Source organism: Podarcis cretensis, assembly GCF_951804945.1.
Source record: "Podarcis cretensis genome assembly, chromosome: 15".
NCBI classification, from domain to species: domain Eukaryota; kingdom Metazoa; phylum Chordata; class Lepidosauria; order Squamata; family Lacertidae; genus Podarcis; species Podarcis cretensis.
Window position 1 is genome coordinate 21,043,160 of NC_137185.1, and position 21,441 is coordinate 21,064,600.

General features: G+C 44.3%; 1 protein-coding gene across 2 annotated transcripts in view; it reads left to right on the forward strand.

Moving 5' to 3' along the window:
* The window catches only part of GLB1L2 (galactosidase beta 1 like 2), a 64,244-nt gene that overhangs the window by 3,129 nt on the left and 39,674 nt on the right, over positions 1–21,441 (forward strand). The window contains exons 1-7 of one of the 2 annotated variants that reach the window (XM_079954527.1): positions 5,242–5,324; positions 6,843–6,899; positions 10,698–10,895; positions 12,288–12,356; positions 14,905–15,000; positions 17,443–17,551; positions 19,311–19,403. In XM_079954527.1, the coding sequence (XP_079810653.1) occupies positions 5,260–5,324; positions 6,843–6,899; positions 10,698–10,895; positions 12,288–12,356; positions 14,905–15,000; positions 17,443–17,551; positions 19,311–19,403 (687 nt within the window). In that variant the 5' untranslated portion in view covers positions 5,242–5,259. Of the gene's footprint in view, positions 1–5,241; positions 5,325–6,842; positions 6,900–10,697; positions 10,896–12,287; positions 12,357–14,904; positions 15,001–17,442; positions 17,552–19,310; positions 19,404–21,441 lie in introns of those variants that run through there. The other variant, XM_079954526.1, reaches the window with a different exon arrangement.

The window sequence follows — 21,441 nt, forward strand, 5'->3', positions numbered from 1 at the left end:
CCTTCAGAGAACTCCTTGTCACCTATGGCTACCAGGTTCATTGTTAGATAAAAGGCTGCCTTTCATTGTTACAAGACACTTGTTTCCATACAGCAACACGGAGTTGCCACAATGCAGCCCAGGGATCCTGTTGCTTTTAAACATTAAAGGCGGTGCTCAACTAATTAGCTGTGCATTTGCAAGAATCACCACTGGTTCAATTAGACTAACTCTGTCTCTCCCTCCAGTCCTAGCATTACCCTTGCATGTCCCCTCCACCCAGATCTGCTATCCAGGGCTGGGGAAAACTCATAATAGATTCAGGACTAGGAAAGAGGGAGGGAGAATATTCTGTTGTGCACTGAGAAATCCTAGCATTGATGAAACCAGCAACTTAGTGCTACTTTGGCTACAACCCCCTGGACATAAGAAGAATCTTGCTGGATCAGGTCAGTGGCTGATATTGTCCGGCATCCTTTTCTAACAGTGACCAGCCAGAAGCCTGTGGGAAACCTGAGTAACAACAGCATTCTTCCCACTGGTGATTCCCAGCAATGTATTCAGAAGCATACTGTCTTCGATAGTGGAGGTAGAACATAGCTTTTGTGGGGCTAGTAGACATTGATAGCCGTATACTCCATGAATTTATCCAATCCTTTTTGGTCTCTAATCTCCTCTTTTGACTATATTCCTCACATTGATCCTGCACTGGCCTTTTAGCCCACTCTCCTCTCCTGTCTGGTGTAACAAGTAGGACTTCAGTTCTATCAACAGTAGGCAGGGAAGGAAGGGGAGCGAAGGGACTGGTGAAAGGTTTGGCATCTCAGCAGCTTTATATCCTTCCGGTGCATCAGCATGTTTAAAGAGACAAGCAATATTTCTCAAGTGGTTGTCTGGCAGCCGGTGAGAGGAAATGTACTGGTTTATTGTACATGAATGCATTTTTCTTTTTAGGTCATGAATAGCTGCATTTTGCGGTTTACATGATCACTTACTGTGTCACTATAAAACTTGCAGCACAAACCTAAACGTATTTACTTGGTGCAGTGGTGGGGAACTTGTGGCTGTGCAGATGCTGTTGGACTCTGATTCCCATCCTTTGCCTTGTTGACTGACGCTAAGGGAAATTGGGGACCAACAACATCCAGACGACCACAGGTACCCCATGTGTGAAGTTCAAGAAGTGGAGCTTCAAGTGTGTCTAGGATTGCAGTCTTGATCAGCTTTAACCCAAGTCAAACCTAGAAAAATCCCACATAAACAAGACATATACAATTCAGGCTGATCTTCTAGAAACTGCCAACCAGGTAATGCAAGCAGTCAGTTTCTCCTGGTGTGTGTCTCAGATTAAATACACTTCAGATGTTAGTGCACTGCTGAATGCTTGAAGCAGGCTTTTGAGCTGTAAGGCCAACTCGAAGGCAAGTTTCTGCTCTGTAACCAACCCTTAGCATTTGTTTTTATCTTCTCTTCCATTTTATTTCTTAACTCCTTTTAGTGCTTCGTTTTGTTGTTTTAATTTATTGTTTTATCTCATTGTTTTATGGTTCTGACTCCCCTAAACTGTGAGGCTGCATGAAGCTGGGCTGGGCTGAGCACTTCGCTAGGTAGTGCCAAACGCAAGGTCAAGTCAAAGTTTACAAGATACTAGTTATAAATTAAGGAAGAGAAACTTCTTGATTATCAGACCTGTTGACGAGCTGCTGTTCCATTTTGATGATCACATTGGGGAATAGGAGAGGATTTCCCCCCCTCTCTCTTTCACATTATGCTTATAGAGTGTGACTCTAAGCAACATTATTAGGTTATGGTGGTAGGTATTCTGCCTTAAATTAACCTGAAGGGTGTGATTGTGTATGTGGCTCCAAAGAGACAGCCCCCCCTTACCATTGTGGTTGTGGGAGAAAAGACTGCTGATTGAGGGGTGTCTTTGCTTACTTATGATCTGATAGTTTATGCTCCTTTGTTGTTTTATGTGGGTTTATAATAATCTGTTCCCTAGCTGCACAATGTTCAGTGCTAGCAGTGAACCGACATGGTTGAGATTTTATAACTTTCTAGGTAGCAGAGGTGATAGAAAGAAATCTGTGTACTAAAGACTGCCACTTGCTCTTCATTTTGAAACATTGGCATACTGGGGCCCTGTGTCATCCTGCTATTTCTGGTATCCTTTCAGTAGTGCCCCCCCCCCCCCATGACGTCCTTTTCACCTGCTCTTGCTTGACAGACACACACAATCTTTTTTGTATGACTTGGCATCTGGTTTTACAAAATATCAAGACTAAAGTGTAATTCAGCCCTCGGATAAAGCTATGGGCAGTTGTAGAATGCTTGTAAGCTTTCTGTTTCCTTTGGGATACTGTTTACAGGACAAGCAAGCTATGGTTTATACTGAAGACACATTTGGATGGATTGGCATGCGACACAACCCTTTGGGTTTCCCAGAATATACCCCATTTCTCTCCCTTGTTTTATACATGTTCTGCCAGGTGAACAATTCTATGTGATGTATAAAACTTTCATTTAAAAATATGTAACAGCCTTGTAAATGGGATCACAAATTAACTTGCTAAAAGACTGGTAGCTTGTGTTGGCCACCAGCATAGAAAGGCAGCATCTTAGCAGGCTCGTAAACAATGAGTCTTCTACCAAAAGGATGGATAGAGGAGGGATGGAATGACCTGTCCCTCCTGCACCAGCCCACTCAGTCACCTATGTGAAATTTCTGGTCACCTGCAGGTGAGCTGCTAAATAGGAGGCTGGTCCACTACAAAGTAGAGGCTAGTATTGTTGTTTGGAGCTCTAACGTCTGGCAGATTTGGTGCTGTTCAGAGCCCACATGTTTTAATTACTCCCCCAGCCACCACTAAAAGCCTAGCAAGAGCAGTAGTAATGTAATGTCGTTAATTTGTTATCGCTTTGTGAGGTACAAACAAAGCACTATCTTCTCCAGCAAGGTGTAGACAATATCTGTCATTGACCCTGCACAGTGCAAACAAAGCAGCAAAGCGAGCATGAAGGAATCTAGGAAACAGGGCATGCACACAAAGAAACAAAGAGCAATTCTAAAACAAACAATGCTGTGATTTTATGAAGTAGCAGATAGCCTTTCTAAACCTGCCATCTGCTACTAGAAAAGGGCAGAATTGAGCCTGAGGCAAAATAGGCTGATGTCGATTTAGTTCCATCAATGTAGATGGGGGTTTGCAAAGTGATAAAAGCAGAAAAAGTTGGGTTCCTGCCCATTACTCCAGCCTTCTAGGCTGCACAGAGTTGCCCTACCTTCATTTCTGGGTGAAAGCATTAAACTGCATTCATCCTTCCAGTTCTCCCCACCCCTTTTTATTAAAATAATTTGCTAGCTGTCTCCTTTTTAAGACCTGGAGACTCATGGGACCTGGTTGCTGGCTAGAGAAGTTTATTGCTCATAAGTAGAATGGGAACATAGAGAGGCTGCTAGCAATGCAATCTAGCATATGGCTCAGTCTGACCTACTGCAGTTCTCCCAAGAACATTGTGTGAGTAGTTGCTTGAGATCATTGGTGGGGATGCACATTTGAACTTTTGTAAGAGTCCCATTCAGAGCCATATAGTTCATATCCCAGGGTGGGGAACTTGTGGCTCTTCAGATGTCCCTGGACTCCTAACTCCCATCAGCCTCTTCAGCCAGAATGATTGCTAGTCAAGGATGATGGGAGTTGTAGTCCAGCAACATCCGGAGGGCCACAAGTTCCTCACCAATGCTGCCAAGTTCCTTATCAATGCTGCAACCTCATTCAGGTACATATATCGAGGTGCATACCTGATTTGTGCCTACTGCTCCTGATTCAGCAAGGGATCTGTGAGCATAAATCTGCTTACGCAGATGCACCTCCTTAGGGAGATTGGTTGGTGTGCGTGTGTACAAATATCAGCACATATTTCTTCCTGCAGGAGCCAGTTCTGTCCTGCTTCTTAATTCTTCCTCTTCCAGAGTCATCTTCCAACCAGCTCAGACTCTTTCTTGTCTGCCTGTCATCATCTCTTGCTTGTAGATCCTCCAAAGAACGCTGTCACAGCTATTCTTATCTGTGACCTGTTAAAGTTGAGTAATAAACATAGCCCTAAGGTCAGTGGGGAGATGGGTTTTTAATAAGGCCTTTAAATGTAATGTATATTCTTGTCAAGGTTTACAGGAGTTTAAGTAAGAATTACGGTAATCTGTGATGTTATGTCCCGGGTGGTGGTGGTGGGGTGGTGGTGGTAGGATCCACTGCCGAGTATTAGGGCCCATCCATATCTTAGCTCAATGTGGCTTGTGAACCCCTCAAGTCCCCTTCAATTCATCCTCACCTATGTGACATTCTGCTCCTACTGCTGCCACACACTTTCTCCTCTCCCTATCCTTTGAAACGCCGAAAATCCGATTGCATCCCACGTTACTCACTCTCAGGCCAACCCACCCCACAGAGTTGTTTTGAGGATAGAATGGGGAGGAGGACTATGTATGCCGTCTTGAGCTCTGTAGAGGAAAAGGAGGGATATAAATGCAATAGCATTAAAAAATAACAATAACCCATAAATACAGATTAAAGATGGAATGGGAGAGACGACAAGAGACTGGTTTGGGGATGTTCATGTGTCCCTGTGGGTGTTTTACCGAGTAAGAGCTGGGATCTCATAGCACAGAAACAAAGAGAAAGCCAGAATTTTGCTGAGGCAGTCACTGCCAGGGGAAATTTTTCCTAAGCAGACTTCAAGTGGGGTGGCTGTGGGAGTGGGGGGGGGTGGGCATTACTGGAGAGTGATGCCATATCTAGCGGGATATGATTTAAAGGCTTTAAAATAAGCGCTACACATAATACAACCACTCCTTGTCGATCATAAAAAGTAATGTGCAAGGAAAGATGGATCGCCAGAGCTATAAATCAGTTCCTGTGTCAGGCTAATAGTAGCTCATGTCAGCCTTGGTGCTGCTAGTGTGGTGGGTGGGGGATTGTTTTGCTTTTAGATATATATCCATCAAAGCGCTGATGGATGACAAGCCTGTCCCCATAACTCATTCTGTGTCCTGGATCCCACCTGACTTTGAAGCCGCTCTTTGCAGGTGTATCTTTTTAGCTCTCCTGAGGGTGTTTCATCTCTGCAGGGATTTTTGGGTGTCTGTTCTTATGGGGCTTGGACTACAGTATTTGGGAAACTTCTGGATCCTGAAAGGTGGGAAAACCATATGCCACCCCCCTTCCAAACACCTGCTATATATATATAGAGAGAGAGAGAGAGAGATAAAGTAATGGTTTGATGTGCTTTAATTGTGCTGAGATTCTGCTGCTTCGTGTTTATTTTTGCTCTGTGTCTCCTGGAAGGTGAGCAGAAGCCTTTATAAAACCCACAGTTCTGCTAAATGCTCCCTCGTGTAAGTAGAAAGCATAAGTCAGTCACTTTGGAGGTTACAGAGAGTTTCTTGTCCAAAGTAACAATTGACTAAGCCTATTATTTATGCTGTGTGGTTCTTCCCTTTGCATTGTACAAAGTGGGAGTGGCCTGCTGAGGGTAGGTCCTCATACTTTTGGAAACAGACTTGCCCTTCCTGACCTTTTTAAAAAAAGTGTTCAAAACACTTGTTTGAACAGTGGGCAGTTTGTTCTGACTCAGCTAGGACTACTTGATGGATCTCGGATCCAGTCTGCAAGCTGCTATTTGACCATCCCAGCTTAAAATCTGCTGTATATTTTGGAAAGTTGCTTGCATGTTCACTATGCATCCGTATACCTCGTAAAGATACTATAACCAACTTTTCCATGATGGTTCTTGGGACTGAGGAGCAGGTTTGCATCTGTGTTTGGATACAACTGGAGGCCATTTTGAATCAAGATGGTGGGTTCAGCCTTTCCAAACTGCACTGATTTTTACCCCGGATGTCAAAACCTCACTGATTCTTTTTGTTTGTTTCTTAGAATTCCCACACAATACCAGGTAGGAGGTTGCTAATAGTAGCACAAGAACAAAACACCGCCACCAAACCAGGTTGCTGCCTTTACGGGACTTCAAATCTAAAAGTTTTCAACAGACAATAGAAAGAGAGTAAAATAGGATAGGAAAGGGTAACTATTACATGTATTTCAGCTGGGGGCAGATCTAAATCAGGCAATATATTGCGCAAAACAGAAGGGGATAAGGAAATATATAACAAAAAACAAATTAGACTGGTGGTGTTGCTTACTTTGTGGCTACATGATCAGCTTATTTTTTGTACATCTGACTTAAGTGATTTTTCCTCACGCCCTGCTTGCATAGCAATCACGTCTTGTCCAATGAAACATTATGGAGAATGGGACTTAAGTGCCATTTATTTCTGTGCATCTCCTCTAAACATGACTAAGTTTGGATCCAGCCCATTGTTTCTCATGCTTTGGCAGAGGCCCCAGCCTGAACCCGAACTGGCAAACTTAATTTATTATTTATTTGTTTATTTAATATAGTCCGTGGGCCGTTTTTCTGCACGTGCACCCTCTGGCATTTTTGGTAAAACAAATCGGTTAGGAATAGCAGCCAGACAATCAATAAAACCAACACTGAAAGGCAGCAGCAGGGTGAGCGGCGAGGCAAGTGAATTAAAATGACAAAATGCCTGTGTACATAAAAGCATTTCGACAGCTTCTCTGCAAATGCATCAAGAAGGTGTCTGCTGGATGTCCCTGGAGAAGGAATCCTGGAGTTGTGGCACCACCGATGAAACAATCCCTTTAAAAAGGAAAGCAGCAAAATGTGTAGCATTGGGAATGCTGGACTTTAAACTTATCACCGGGGAATGCTAGCTTGTCATTTCTTGCTGGAGCTCCCAATTCAGACATGCCACATTTAATGCGAACTTCTTTTTCCAGGTATATCCCCTGCCTGCCTGTTGTTTCGGAGGCCTGTAGGGATGAGGAGGTTCAGAGGTACTATCTATACTATCTGTGTGGTCAGGATTTCCAAGTTTCAGATTTAGTTTCCTTGATGCTGTGTTGTAGTTCAGAACTCATATCCCTTCCTCACCAAATGCTTCTTTTTTACTCTTTGCTAGTCTCCTTTCGCTAGACTGTGCCAGCAAGAGAGAGGCTTCTTCCCCTTTACCCTGAATTGTGATGTCTCTCCCCAAACCCTGTGTGTTTAGCCTAGAAACGGTATTTATATATCGTCCAGGGTCTAGCACTGTATGGTGTAGCTTGTTCCTGTTGTGGGTGTTCAACTTGAGATCCTGAGATTTAGGAGGCCAGATACAACGCTACGTATAGGTCTTCCTTTCCCTCTGTCTGGAAAGAGGATCCCAACCCATGCAGTCACCACTGTAAATACTTCCTCTATGGCTTCTCCTACAACTGGTGGGAAAGCATTTTTGGAATCTGTCCAGTTCAGTTTTCATTTGCCCTTTATAGTAGAGTTGGGGATGTTGTTGGACTCCAACTCCCATAATATCCGACTCTTGGCCATGCTTGCTGGGGCTGACCAGAGCTGGAGTTCAAAAATATCTGGAGGGCCACAGGTTCCCCATACCTGGCTTACAGTCAGCGAGCATGCTTGACGCTGCTTCCCACCGTCACTTGGGAGGTAACATTCAAGGAACTAAACTGCGAGTGGAGAGGAGTGGGAAACCCACACAGGCAGTCCAGTTGTGTGTGGCCTCTGTGATTTCCATTGATCTCAATGGCGGTTGGGTGGTAGGAAGCCGCTGGTTCAAATCTCAGCTCCACCACAAACATAAATTTCTTCACTGTGGGGATAATCTGAATGCCCTGCTTTGTTATAGGGCATTGTAAGGACTGCCAGTGAGAATCCACTGCATACTTAAGGGAAGTGCTTGTATAAACACCTTGAGCTGCATTGGATGGCAATCTGGTGGGTTCTTTCAGAAGATATTTTCCAGAGAGCACCTGATGCTGTGGTATAAACGGGGAAGCCTGTATGGAGCCCTCAGGATCCCTGCTTATCTATACTATTATTACAGCTAGACAGTTTTTTGTTTCAATATCCAAGTTCCGTATTAGCTGTCTAATATTATCTCATTGTCTCATGAAGTGGGAGTGGGGCGAAGCAAACTGTTTGGTTGTGTGAGGAAAATGAACATGGCAGAACTCAAACTCCCACCACACCCTCTGTATTTTCATGGGTTGGCAGTGCCAGAATCTGGGCCTATTTAGATCACTGAAACATATGGAGTCTGAAAACAATGTTCCCATTAACCTACTTGAAAAGGCCTGCCATTTTGAAAACTGTCTTCTTGTTCCATGGGCTGCAAGCTGCCTTTCTCAATGTTGCTGGAGCCTGGATAGATGGTACTCTTACAACTGCAAGCTGACTTTTTATTTTTATTTATTTTTATTATTTTTATTTTTATTTTTATTATTATTATTATTATTATTATTATTATTATTATTATTATAGCTTGGGGATGATGGTCTTCTGACCTGGTGGGAGTTGCAGCCCAAAACAGCTGGGAGGCACCATGTTTGGGAAATGCTTTCATAGCCAGTATCATAAAAAGTTGTTTTCTAGTAATGAGTGCAGAGCGAAAAATAAAACGAAAGGTTTCTTGCATCTATGAAATGGGAAGAAGGTGACAGGCAAGATGGGAGAAACTGGACAACTTGCTTCGTGAACTGGGAAGCCAGTGGGCAGGGTGGCATGAATAAGATGTGGGCAGATAAGGCAAATAAGAAGGCAAAAAGGAAAGCAGGTGAACAGTGACCAAAGTGGTGAGAAAACATTATGGCCATGATCAAACCATTCATTTAAAGCACTCATAAAAAGTCTGATATTCGCCCAATAATTCTGAGAACTATAGTTTGTTAAGCATGTTGAAAGTTGTTAGGGGACCTCCTTATTCCCTTTGTAGAGCTACCAAGAGTCAGTGTGGTTTAACAATCAGTCCCTCTTTCCAAGAAACTCTGGGAGTTGTAGCTCTAGGAGGGGTCTGGAGGGCCTTCTAACAACTCACATCACACTTAACAAACCACACCTCCCAGAATTCTTTGTGGGTAGCCATGATTGTTTAAAGTAGTATCACAGTGTTTGAAATACATGGTGTGAATGTGACCTGTGTGAGGAATTCTCATCCCAATTTAACTAGTCTTCAGCCAGGCCCCAGATCTCCTGCACCTGTTTTTATACTTTAATAAACCAACGACTGCAAAAATGTTGCTTTTATGGCTACTGGGTGTGCTGCAAAACACCATTCTGGTGAGATGCCAGCCACCCATCATCTTCATTTCCCAGAGGCATACTTACATATAAATTTGCATTTATCCCAGGTTGTATCATGGAGTGCCCTGAGTCCTTCAATGTATCTTGCAATGCCCATGTCCTCAGCAGTCCCCCTCCCCCGTTGCATAGAGCCCCTCTCTCCTATGTAGCAAGGACTCTGCACATCTTTGATCTGCTAAGTAATACTTCTAGAGCATCTCCTGCTCGAGGCAATGTAAGTGCACACAACTGCATTATGCCCTGTGATGCCGGGCCATTAAATCTACCTGCATTTAAGAGTAATAAGCCACACTGCATATTTAGATCACCAGGTTACATAAGTAATACCGTCACCCCAAAGCTGAACATTGCTCACTAAGGGTTCAGAAAAACTTCTATTTTGGATTCTTGAAAAGATGGGGAGGGGTGTGTGTGTCCAGCCCTTGGTGGACCAGTGTTGTACCATGTTGGATGTTTCCTTAGCTATGGAACTCACTGGGTTACCTATGGCCAGACACTATCTTTCACTGTAATGTAGTTCACAGGATTGTGAGGATAAGGCAGGGTCAATTCTGTAACCTTTTGGAGGAACATAAGGGTAAGAATCTGTCTGTCTGACTAACTGACTGACTGATGGGTCACAGATTGTTCAAACTTAGACTTGAGTTGTGTGTGTGTGTATACATCATCATCATAATCATCCATACAACAGGGTTGGTGAACCCATAACACATGCTAGATGCAGCTATCCAAGGCACTTACAGCCTGCCCGATTCTAGCAAAATCTCCCTATGCAAAGGCTCCTCTTCTCCCTCTGCTCTTAGACCTCCTAGCAATAGTGTCTCCCTAGGGAGAAGAGGACCTTTGCAGAGTAGATGGGGCTTTCCTCTCCATTGCAGCACTGAGATGGCAAGATCCTGCTTCTTCTGCTTCATTTTTGCTTTCATCGCAGTGCTGAGCTAGGAGAAGGGGGGAAACCCAGTACTGTGCTTGGGGGCAAATGCAGAAAAGAGTGTGGTTTCCCTTCCCATTTCTGGGCTAGGAGGTGAGAAACCTCTCCTACCAGCCCCGTGTTGCCATCTGCTCATCTGCTGATTGGCTGTCTAAATGTGTGTGTGTGCTTGCCTGTCTGTATATATCTTGGTCACACACCCTGCTGGCATCCCATCCTTGGAGGGCTAACTAACTATGTGAACCTTGGACCACCTGCCATCCAGTATAATTATTTGTACATATAAAACCAGGATGTAAGGGGCAAGGGTTATTTCCTGATCTTCCTGAAGAGCTAGTTTTTAAACATGCAGTTCAAAGTAGCATGGCCCAGGCACAGCCTTGCCTTTTCAGCAAGAACTATACCGAAGAGTGCCTAAAAGACCCATACAACCCTTCTCTGTTATCTGACTTGGTAGTGTTCCCCAGCTCGCTTTGACAAGAAGTCAAACTAGCTGTCACTTTCCAGGAAGTCTCTATGTCTTGACTTTGGCTGTGCTACCCCTGAACTTTTCCCCCCATTCTAGGTTTAACTGGAGTGGCCTGGTCCCCATGCGCTTGCGGGGCAGGATCCATGGCTTGCAGGCCAGGAACTCTAAGTTCTTGCTGGAGGGCAAGGAGTTTCGCATCTTTGGAGGCTCAATGCACTATTTCCGCATCCCCCGTGAATACTGGAAAGACCGCTTGATTAAGATGAAGGCCTGCGGCTTGAACACCCTCACGACGTAAGTGCTGCCCTTACTGCAGGCTCAGTCCAGTTTGTAGCTGTTGACTTCATGGGGACATGATAGGAAGCTGCCTTAACACAGAGTCGGAGCATCTAGCTTTGTGGCATCTCTCTACACCAGAGATGAATTACCTCCCCCACTTTTGAGGGTCACATTCCCACTGGCATAAACTTTTGAAGGCCAAGTACCCAATGTGTATGAGGCCACATATCTTCCTGCTGCTCCCTTTCTCTCTTCTGCCACCCTTTACCCCTTTTTTCCTTTCCATGCCACCCACATGAAATTGTACCAATGTCTACACCGGCAGTGGCTCTCCAAGGCTTAAGACAAGCAGTTCTCCCAGGCCTGGGGCCTTTTTGCTTGCAAAACATGTGCTCTGCCACTGAGCTACAGCCCTTCCCTTAAATTCTCTTCTCTAAATTGGGGACACTGAACTGTGGGGGCGTGTGTTGTCACACAAGCCAACCACCCTCACCAAAAGGCAGGCTTTGTGATAGAGCTGGGAAAGGAAAGGAAGGAAGATTCCAGTGCACAAAAAGAAGAGAAAGACAGAAGACCTCAAAGAGGGGATGCTTAAGCAATCCAATCTCTGTGAATTCCAAAACAAAACAGTTCATAGTTTTTTTACTGATCAGACATGAGCTGTCCATTGGAGTTTGTACTTCTCCAAATGTTGTGATGCTGTTCTTGGAAGTTATACCAAAAGTATGTATTTAAACAGGTATTCTGAAAGAAATGTGCCTACAAATACGTACTAAATACATATTTTGAGAGGATTCAAAAAATATCAACAGATTAATGCAAAAATACTACAGTTATGGGTAAAAATCTGCAACACGGAGTAGAAATGGATAGATTCACCCATCATTCTTCAGTTATAAATATTTGCCTGTTAAGCCTTCCTTGGGAACAACTGATTTATAAACTTTGGGCTAATAAGTCATTTTGTGTGCACCTTTTGACGTCTCCCTTGTCTTGATTTCCATACTAAAAGTTGATGTCACCTGGTGTTAAGGACTTAACAGCTTCTTCGAGTGGGTTGCATGTATATTGCATACAAAATTCATAGGAGAGTAATGTTTATGTTTCTTACAACTTGATCACTGGTTTTCTTTTCCAAAAGAGCAAAACTGTTGGCAAACTTTTTACCACACTTCATCATCATCATCATCATCATTATTATTATTATTATTATTATTATTATTTTGCAAAGCCTCTAGCAGCTAGATAAAATTGCTTTGGGGGCCCCAATTCGCCTCACACACCATCAGTTGGCTATTGTTGCTCTAAAAGATTTATGGGATGTGAAGTGGGGATAGTCAGCTGATTTCCTTGCTTGACCCCTGAAACCAGCGTTGAAACGGGAAGCTAATTCATTCTGTCTTTCAGGTATGTCCCATGGAATCTTCACGAGGAAGTAAGAGGGAAATTTGACTTCCGAGGAAACCTGGATCTGAGGTATCTATCCTGATCTAAAGTATGGATCCCACGGTCCATGGCTGAAACAAACCCACACACAAGTAAATTCTGCAACCTGAGAAATCAAATTTATTGTAAACAAATAATGTTATTCAGTTGGGACAATTTCTCTGTCCTGGCTGCAGAGTATTGGAGCGGCGTTTGTTGTTTGGGTTAGTAATGCTAGAAGAAGATCTGGGGCCGGGGGCGGGGAGAGAGACTGGGAGGGAGCTGTGCTCTATCCCTTTAGAAGTGGAAATTTTTCAAAGCTCAATTTGTGAAGACATGAATTAAGCTGAGAGGAAGGATCTTCAGGGAGCAGTATGAATAGTTTCCCTCCAGCTCTATGAGTTAAAGATGAGTTAATAAGGAGATTCCTGCCCTGCAATTCTGCAGGCTTATGCCCTGCATAGCAATCTTTTGTTTCTCCACTCCATTTGACAATAAAGCTTGTTCAGAGTCTGCCAACCCTATCCATAAGGGACTGAGTAAGAGGAAGAAAGATATGGTGAGTCAGCATTTGTTAATAACAGGTGCTGAATTGTCTCCGTGCCGGATAAAGCCTGCTTAAGGCTCAGTGTTCATTCCTTCCCAGCTCAGACCAAAGCTGCATCTCCCTCAAATCTTTTTACATTTTTTAAAAGTAACTTAATTTTCTTTACAATCACAAATAATAAATTATAATTTAATCCTTTTTTAAAGCGCCTGTTCATTCCATGTGTAATATCTAGCACTAGTCATAGAATATCCAGCAGTCGTAATAGAGTATTACTCTTAAGTAACATGAGCCCACCATTGTCACCGGAATGTGACTTGGTTGGATATCACTATGCATTTCCCAAATCATAATCTGTACAATTTGATATAGTTTTGCAACATTTCAGTTAAGCCTCTTACACCTTTTGAAGGGTGCAGTCTAACGTGTCAAAAATTAATAAAGGTTTCCAAGTTCTCTATAAATTTATTATGGCATTCTCATATGGCTTTGGTTTCCATTCAGCAGTTGCAGGAATCCTGGGCTGTTTCTTATGTTAGCCAGGCTAGGATGCTTACAAAGGATGTATTAAAATACCGCAGGATACAGCAGGAGGTATTCAGTGCCTTCCTTCTGTTAGTGCAAGTGCAGTGGTACCTTGGTTGTCAAATGGCTTGGCTTCCGAACAAATCTGCTCTCGAACAGTGCAAACCTGGAAGTAAGTTTGTGAACTTTTTTTGGAAGCTGAACGTCCAACGCAATTTCTGCGGCTTCCGACTGAGTGCAGGAAGCTCCTGCTGCCAATTGGAAGCCGCACCTTGGTTTTCAAACTGTTCCGGTAGTTGAACACCTCCCAGAACGGATTAAGTTTGACAACCAAGGTACCACTGTATCTACAGTTGTGCAATGGAACTTCCTTCTCCTGCTTCTTTTCCCTGCCCTGCCATATATTCTGTGCCCTCCCCAAATCTTCTACAAAGTGTTGGGGAAAACCCAACAGATTTAGGGGGCATACTGGGGAAGGAAAAATCCTTGTAACAGAGAAACATATCTGGGGCTACTTTGGATAGAAGCCCAAGAATAGAATGCTTCAGTCCTCATTATTTCCAGTTTCTGTCGGTCTGAAATTTTGATTGCATCCTTGGCAAGAGAAGGTCCACATGGCTGACAACTGATACTCCCAACTTTGAGTGACAGCTGTAGGCTGAACTGAGTCCATGGCGTACAGCTTGTATCATTGTTTTGCAATTGGCCCAAGTCACAGGTGATGTTCTAGGGGATGTGACCTTCCATCACATTAATGGCTCCAGACCTGGGATGTGGTTGTGGCAGTGTGGTAAAAAAATCTGGGGAGAAACAGAGATTTGAGCATGCAGTTAAAGTGTGACAAAGCCATCAGATGGCTGTACTTGCACCATATTTCCTGTCTACTCTTTTGTTTCTTTTCCAATCTAAAGTGTTTGGGAAAGGGGTCTTCTCTTGCATTTGAGCTCCCAAGGCATTTGGCTGGCCTTTTCTAGAGGCAGAATGCAAAACATATGGGCTCATCTGATGGTTGATGTCCGGCAAGGATAAACTGCTGCTGTTCATTTGCAGTTTAACTACATTTTAATGTGCTAAGCATCTAAGGGATTTTGTGGTAGTAGTGAAGCCTTGGGCTGTAATTGGCTGAGATGCTCTAATGTCACAGACAAACTGGCCAGTGGGAAGAGAGGCAAAAACAAGCATAAAGTTTTGAAATGTAGTGGGCTAGCAGCTATAATAGACTTTAGATGGGAGAAGAGGAAGTAGTCATTAGAAAGAAGGGGAAGAAGAAAAAGCAAAGGTGAGAGGGAATGGGAGAGAGAACATGTAGAGAAGGGAGTCGGTGTTGGAGAAACATGGAGTGACGTTCTCATATATTGATTTGAAGCAACCAGTTTTAAAAGCCAATGCTTTTATCACTACAGCTTGTGGGATCTTTCTAGATCATTGTTCTCCAGATCTGTATGGTTTGCTAGTTGCTGTTCCTTACAACATCTCCTGCCAGCTTTGTGGTTCCCTCACTCTGCCTAACGCTGTTTCCTTCTCCAGGGCTTTCCTTAGGACAGCTGAAGAAGTTGGGCTGTGGGTGATTCTGCGTCCAGGACCTTATATTTGCTCCGAGTGGGACCTTGGTGGTCTGCCCAGGTAAGTCTAGATAGTTTTGGTTGTCTTTTGGAATGGCAGTCAACCCTGGCTCTGTGGCTCTCAATTCCTACTGCCCACTAGGACTTCAGGGAACAGACTCTTAATTAGGAGAATGTAGAAAGGCTGGTGATTCTGAAATGGCTAGTTGTTGTCCAAAATACAGGGCAGCTGGTTGCTGAAGGCTGGCATAGATGCGCGCTTCCCTCCTGTACTTCCCTTGTTGGCCCTGGGAAACCGGGTTTCTACCTCTTATTTTTGAACACCATTTCAATATTTGAACACCATTTCAATAGTAAGAATAATAATAAAAATGGGTAGGAGCAATTTCATGTAGTTACTTCAAATATAGTTTGGTTTTGCATATTTGATCTGAAGATATTTGCTTTAACTGAATCAGACAGCAGGAGAGACAGGGTACACAAATATTTTAAATAAATAAAAGATGCAGCAGCATGAAAATGGAAATAAATGTCTCGTGCGGGTTTACCACAAAGGGGGAGAGAAGGCGTGAGAGCAGAACGAGGGAAGATCCGCTACCCGAAAGGTTCTCTGTGGAGGCTAAACCTCTGGTGGGAAAGATGACTGGAGGAAATAAATAGGTGGGGATCAGCAGCTTATGTCAGCAGCTCCCTCGAGATCTGGTAACCAGGAGAGGATCCCAGCGGCTATGCTGCGCTCTTGAAACCTCTCATTTGCACTCCCGTTTGCATCAACAGGAGGTTCCCACGGGATGAGGTAGGAGATGAAGAAAGTCCACATGCAAAGCAAACCTAGAAAACAGCTCGAGGATGTTAGAGATTCGCTCCTGCACATGGGGAGGCTGAGAGAGGCGCTGAGAGAGGCGCCTTGAGGATAAAGCAGGGCACAGGGTAAAGTCAGCCCAGGGTTCCTTGCTGAATTCCCTGACTTAGTACATAGCAATATTCCTACACACATGGTACTTTACATAGGAAACAGAAACAGAGTCAGAAGGACCTTCAAAGGTCATCTCGTCCAACCCTCTTTCAATGCAGGAAATCTGAACAGTGATGGGGATTTCATGCATCAGCAACAGGGTGAATGGACTAGCTGATTTTAAAATAAATAGTATTATTACATTTAAATCACATCTTTCCTCCACAGAGTTCAAGGCACTGTGTACAGTTCTCCTCTCCCTCACCCTCGTAATAAAGCATGCAAGTTTTGCAGACTTATGCCAAAAACCCACAGTCATATGCGTGGCAATTATTGCTTTGCACCCTTTATTATTTTGCAGAGAAGAGAGGAGGAAAATGCTTAGTGTTCAGAGCAAGACATTTTTTCTTTCCTCTTTTTGATGCAAAGTGTGAACAAATGTGCCTTGTTTGCGCTGCCTCCTCTTATGGGTGCCTATACCCATTTTCTCTGGAACGCTATCAACTGCTTTTGTGCATAATGCTGGTGGGGGGAGGGGGGATTGCAAATTCTTTCCCTGTGAATAACTGAAACCAGAAGACTCCACGAACAAATGTTCCTTTTATTCCTGGTGGTAACAGGAACACTCTGACATTAGACTCCTTCTTACTGACTCCACTCTGCATCAGCTCATCTACTGTCACATCCCCATTCCTGCCCCCTGCCCCCTGCCCAATCCCACTGCCTCGTCCTCTACTAATTCTTGTCTCCATGACTCTCATTGTGTTTCTAACAATACCTGTGACAACCGTTCCTTCTCCATTCCTCAGACCTACCTCCTCTACATTCTAAAAGGGTTCGTAAGGAGGATGGAACCTCCAAACTGCCTTTCATAAGGAAGCCTTTCCCCAACCCAGTGCCCTTTGGATGTTGTTGGACTACAACTCCCATCACCCTGACCCTTGGCCATGCAGGCTGGGGCTGATGGGAGTTGGAGTCTGACAACATCCAAAGGACACCAGGATAGGGCTGGGAATCCTTGCCATTCCCAGCCCCTCTCCCCTGAACTACCAACCCCAGGGCTCAGTGGGGAGAGAAGATAACTGTTAAACCTATTTAGATTCTGCAGTACAAAGATACCTTAAGTCACAGGAAGGCTAGCAGTTTTCAAATATTCTTAATTTCCCCCACTTGGACCAGCTGCACTCATTCCCTGTTAGGGAAAAAGGCAGGATATCAATAAATATTAAATAGGAATAATTTAAACACATATCCATCCCTTTGTGCTCCACCTCACCTGCATCTGATCTTCCCCAGCATGCCACCTCCTGCTTCCAACATTCCACTTGTGCTCTCCATCCTTAACTTTAACAACCGGTCCCTCTTCTGCGCTCTAGCTTGTAGAGCAGAGGTGGGGAACCTTAGGCCTGGGGACCGAATGTGGCCTAGCCTGCTTTTGGGGTTCCCAAAGATACCTGAATGGCCTGGGGAGGAAGAGATGTTCCTTTGGTCTGATCCAGCACGGCTCGTCTTACCTTCTCACAAGCTCTGGTCCTTTTCCCTCCATAGCTGGTTGCTCCAAGACCCCGAAATGCAACTGAGGACAACGTACAAAGGCTTCACAGAGGCCGTGGATGACTACTTTGATCGCCTGATGCGCGAGGTAGTCCATCTTCAGGTAAATCAGATCATGAGTTACGCTGCTGCCACTAAGCCACTTGTGTTTTTAGACTAGGGTTACCAGGGTTGGTGCCAAGTCAGGGGTAGCCCTTGTGGGGTGGGCTGACCTGGAAACAGTGATTGGGGTCTAGGAAGCTGCCTCTGCCATTCTGGTTTTCTGGCCATGCTCGGGAACAGCCTTCCCTAACCTGGTCTTCTCCAGACCTTTTGGACTGGAACTCCCACCAGCCTCAACAAACACAGCCAGTGGTCAAGGATGATGGGAGTGTAGTCCAACAGCCCCTGGCTGGCACCAGTTTGGTAAAGGCTGCTCTAGGGCTATGCTGCATCAGGCACTCTGGGGTATTGTGCAGAGATCATAAGGCAGCTGCTTCCCAGCTGCTTCCACCATAATAAGCCATGGTAGCAAACAGCATAATCAAGGTTGTCCTAAAATTCTGCGTTCTGTGCTTGAAACGCCTTTGCAGTCAATGCAACTGTACTACCTATATGTATATTATTGTGCAATAACTTCTGAATGTGCAATGCCCTGTGATGCTTTTAATTTTCTTCGTAACCTGCATATCTCACACTTGGAGAACCTTGGCTGGGGGAATATGATTTTTCCAAAGCTACTGTAGTGTTCATAGCTGAGCTGAAAGATTGTACAACTTTTGCTGTAACTGTCTTCATATACTGTTAATGTGAAGTAGGTAGTTAATTCATGGACATCTACAGGCAGAGCCCAGGCAATTTGCCCTGTGGCGACATGGTAGGGACAAGAGCATGGTTTCATTCCCAGATGTCCCTTTCACACAAGTAAGATGTGAAGGAGGCTGTGCAGAAGCTTCATTTGTGTAGGACTTTAATTTCTTCATTCTCACAACAAGCCTGGGAGGTAGCCAAGCACTTTGTACTCCTTTGTGCATTAAACTCAGCAGCCCAGCAGGGGAGACTGTAAAGGGGGTCTCATTCATTTGCAGATAGGGAACCAAGGCAGAGATACAGTTGATCATTCTACAACCATCTATCATTCATGGGAGAGAGCCAGCTTACACATTCAGAAAAGGCATGTAGTGCAGCTCTTCTGTGACACACCACTTGAGCATGGCATGTTTGGATTTTTCCTGTGTCTAAAGTTCTTTGCATGTAGAAGGATAATACAAAGAGGATGCACTTATCTGGGATGTGTGCGCGCATGTGTGCGTGCATGTGTTCAAGGAGGGTTTTTGTGACTTAAGGAGTGTTCAGATATGCATTTTCCTCCTCTAATCTGTAGTGGTGCAGAACCAGGGGACTTTCCCAGATTGGCCCTGGAAGTCGTGGTTTGAAGTTCCAGTTCAGAGGCAATCTAGCCAATGTATCAGACCAATAAGCAAGGTCCTTAACAGTTATCTGCAAGTTCTCTTTCTCAATCTTTATAGTTGGATTAGACCAACCAGAGACAGATGGATACTTTATGCCAGGCTTTCTCAACCTCGGCCCAGCAGATGTTTTTGGCATACAATTCCCATGATCCCTAGCTAGCAGGACCAGTCGTCAGGGATGATGGGAATTGTAGTCTCAAAACATCAGGAGGGCCAAGGTTGAGGAAGCCTGCCTTATGCCAAGGGTAGCCAACATGATGCTCTCCAGATGCTGCTGGACTCTACCTCCTGTCAGCCTCAGCCAGAATTGCCAGTAGTCAGGGATGATGGGAGTTGTGGTCAAAGAACATCTGGAGGACACCATGTTGGCTACCTCTGTCTTATGTGTTCTCTCCTCCTCTCTTTTGGTAGTACAAGAATGGAGGACCAATCATTGCCATCCAGGTAGAGAATGAATATGGCTCCTATGCTGAAGATCCAGATTACATGATGTACATCAAACAGGTAGAGTGCTCCCTCTGCCTCATTTTTATGTGTGTTTTTAATGTTCCTGCCTGTACTGTGAACCACCCTGAGATCTACAGGTACATAGGGTGGTATACAATAGTTAATAACAGCAACACATAATAAATAGTAATACATTGTGCCTTCTCATCTCTCTCTCTTTCTCTCTCTCTCCCTCCCTCCCTTTCTTTCTTCCTCTGTGCTTTGCAAACATGAGCTGAAAAATTAGACGCTTTGGCTATAGCCTCCCCACCTCTGCCATTAGTCCTGCCTGATTCACTTCAATCCTTTCCTTTATCCTCTTTCCTCCTAAATAAGTGATACAGGGTTGCAACTGTATTGCTATACACCAGGGGTGAGGAACCTCATGCCTGGGGGTCAAAGGTGCCGTCCACCCTCTGTAGAACTCTCCCCATGTCACACCCTTCAATGGATCTGCTTTGAACCCTGAATGAACTTGCCTGGCTGGAGTGTGGCCTTGAACTTTGATAATGCCTCTTGCTTGTCTGGATGGAGGGTAGAGAAGTAGACTTGCCCACCACTGCCATGTGGCCCTTGGAATATTGCCTAGAAGGGAATGTGGCCCTTGGACTGAAAAGGGTTCTCTACCCTTGCTATATACATTTATCTGTTGAACTTACTTCTGAGTAAGCATGGGTAAGGTTTCACTGTGAACTTGCAATGGAGCAAAGGAGGGTGGGGAGTCCCGTGGCATTCCAGGTATTAATGGAAGTATTTGCATTGAAAATAATACATTTTCTAAACAAATAGTGATATTGTGTTGAATTAAATCAGGGTGCCTTTTAAATCAAACAGAAGTATTATTTTTTTAGTGACTAAACTATCCAACTGTATTGTAACCCCCAAAATAACAGAACTAATTATATTTTTTACATGTCTGTGCTGCCTCTCCGTCAATTTGAGATGGCTCACAGCCATCCATTTTAAATGCAGCGCTAATACAGTCAACACAATTGACTAATTCAAACACAGTGTGTGTGTGTGTGTGTGTGTGTGTGTGGCCAGAGGAAGCTGCTGTAGCACAAGGCATTCCCCCCACTTCATTTATCCTAGTTGGTATCTGTACTGGATTTGAATCAATTTTACGTATGTGATATTGATGTGTGTGTAAGGTAAAGGTGAAGGAACCCCTGACCATTAGGTCCAGTCGTGACTGACTCGGGGGTTGCAGCGCTTATCTTGCTTTATTGGCCGAGGGAGCCGGCGTACAGCTTCCGGGTCATGTGGCCAGCATGACTAAGCCGCTTCTGGCGAACCAGAGCAGCGCACGGAAATGCCGTTTACCTTCCCGCTGGAGTGGTACCTATTTATCTACTTGCAGTTTGACGTGCTTTCGAACTGCTAGGTTGGCAGGAGCAGGGACCGAGCAACGGGGGCTCACCCCGTTGCGGGGATTCGAACCGCTGACCTTCTGATCAGCAAGTCCTAGATGTGTGTAACAACTTGTGTGTACATAAAACGTGTGGGTGTAGCAACTTGGGACCAGTTTACCTACGAAATTGCCTATGCCCATTTGTGCCCATTTGACTCCTTCAGTTGGTGGAATTGGCACTTCTGCAGGTGCCTAATTATACCCCTTCCACATTTGTAAAAACTCAGTCATTTAGAGAGGCAGCTGCTGCACGTTGGAACTCACTGCCCATTGAGATCAAGCAGGGCTCCTTCACTGCTCTCTTTTCTGCACCTGCTAAAAGCATTATTGTATAGACAAGCCTATTCAGATGCTTATTTTGTTTAGTATTTTAACTTGTATGTTTTAAAGCAGGGATGTGAATTTTTCTTGGATTTTCTTGTTTTATCTTTTTGTAAACCGCTTTGAGGTTTCCTGCAGTCGAGTGGTGTATAAACTTTATGAAACAAATGAAACACACGCATATGTACATACACGTATCTTAGGTGTTTTTCAATATGCAATTGTTCTGTGTATGCTTTTATTGCACTTTAAATCGCTTTGGGATGTCTCATGGGACGTGATTTATAAATGGAAATAAATGATAATAGTACTGAAAGTTAGAAC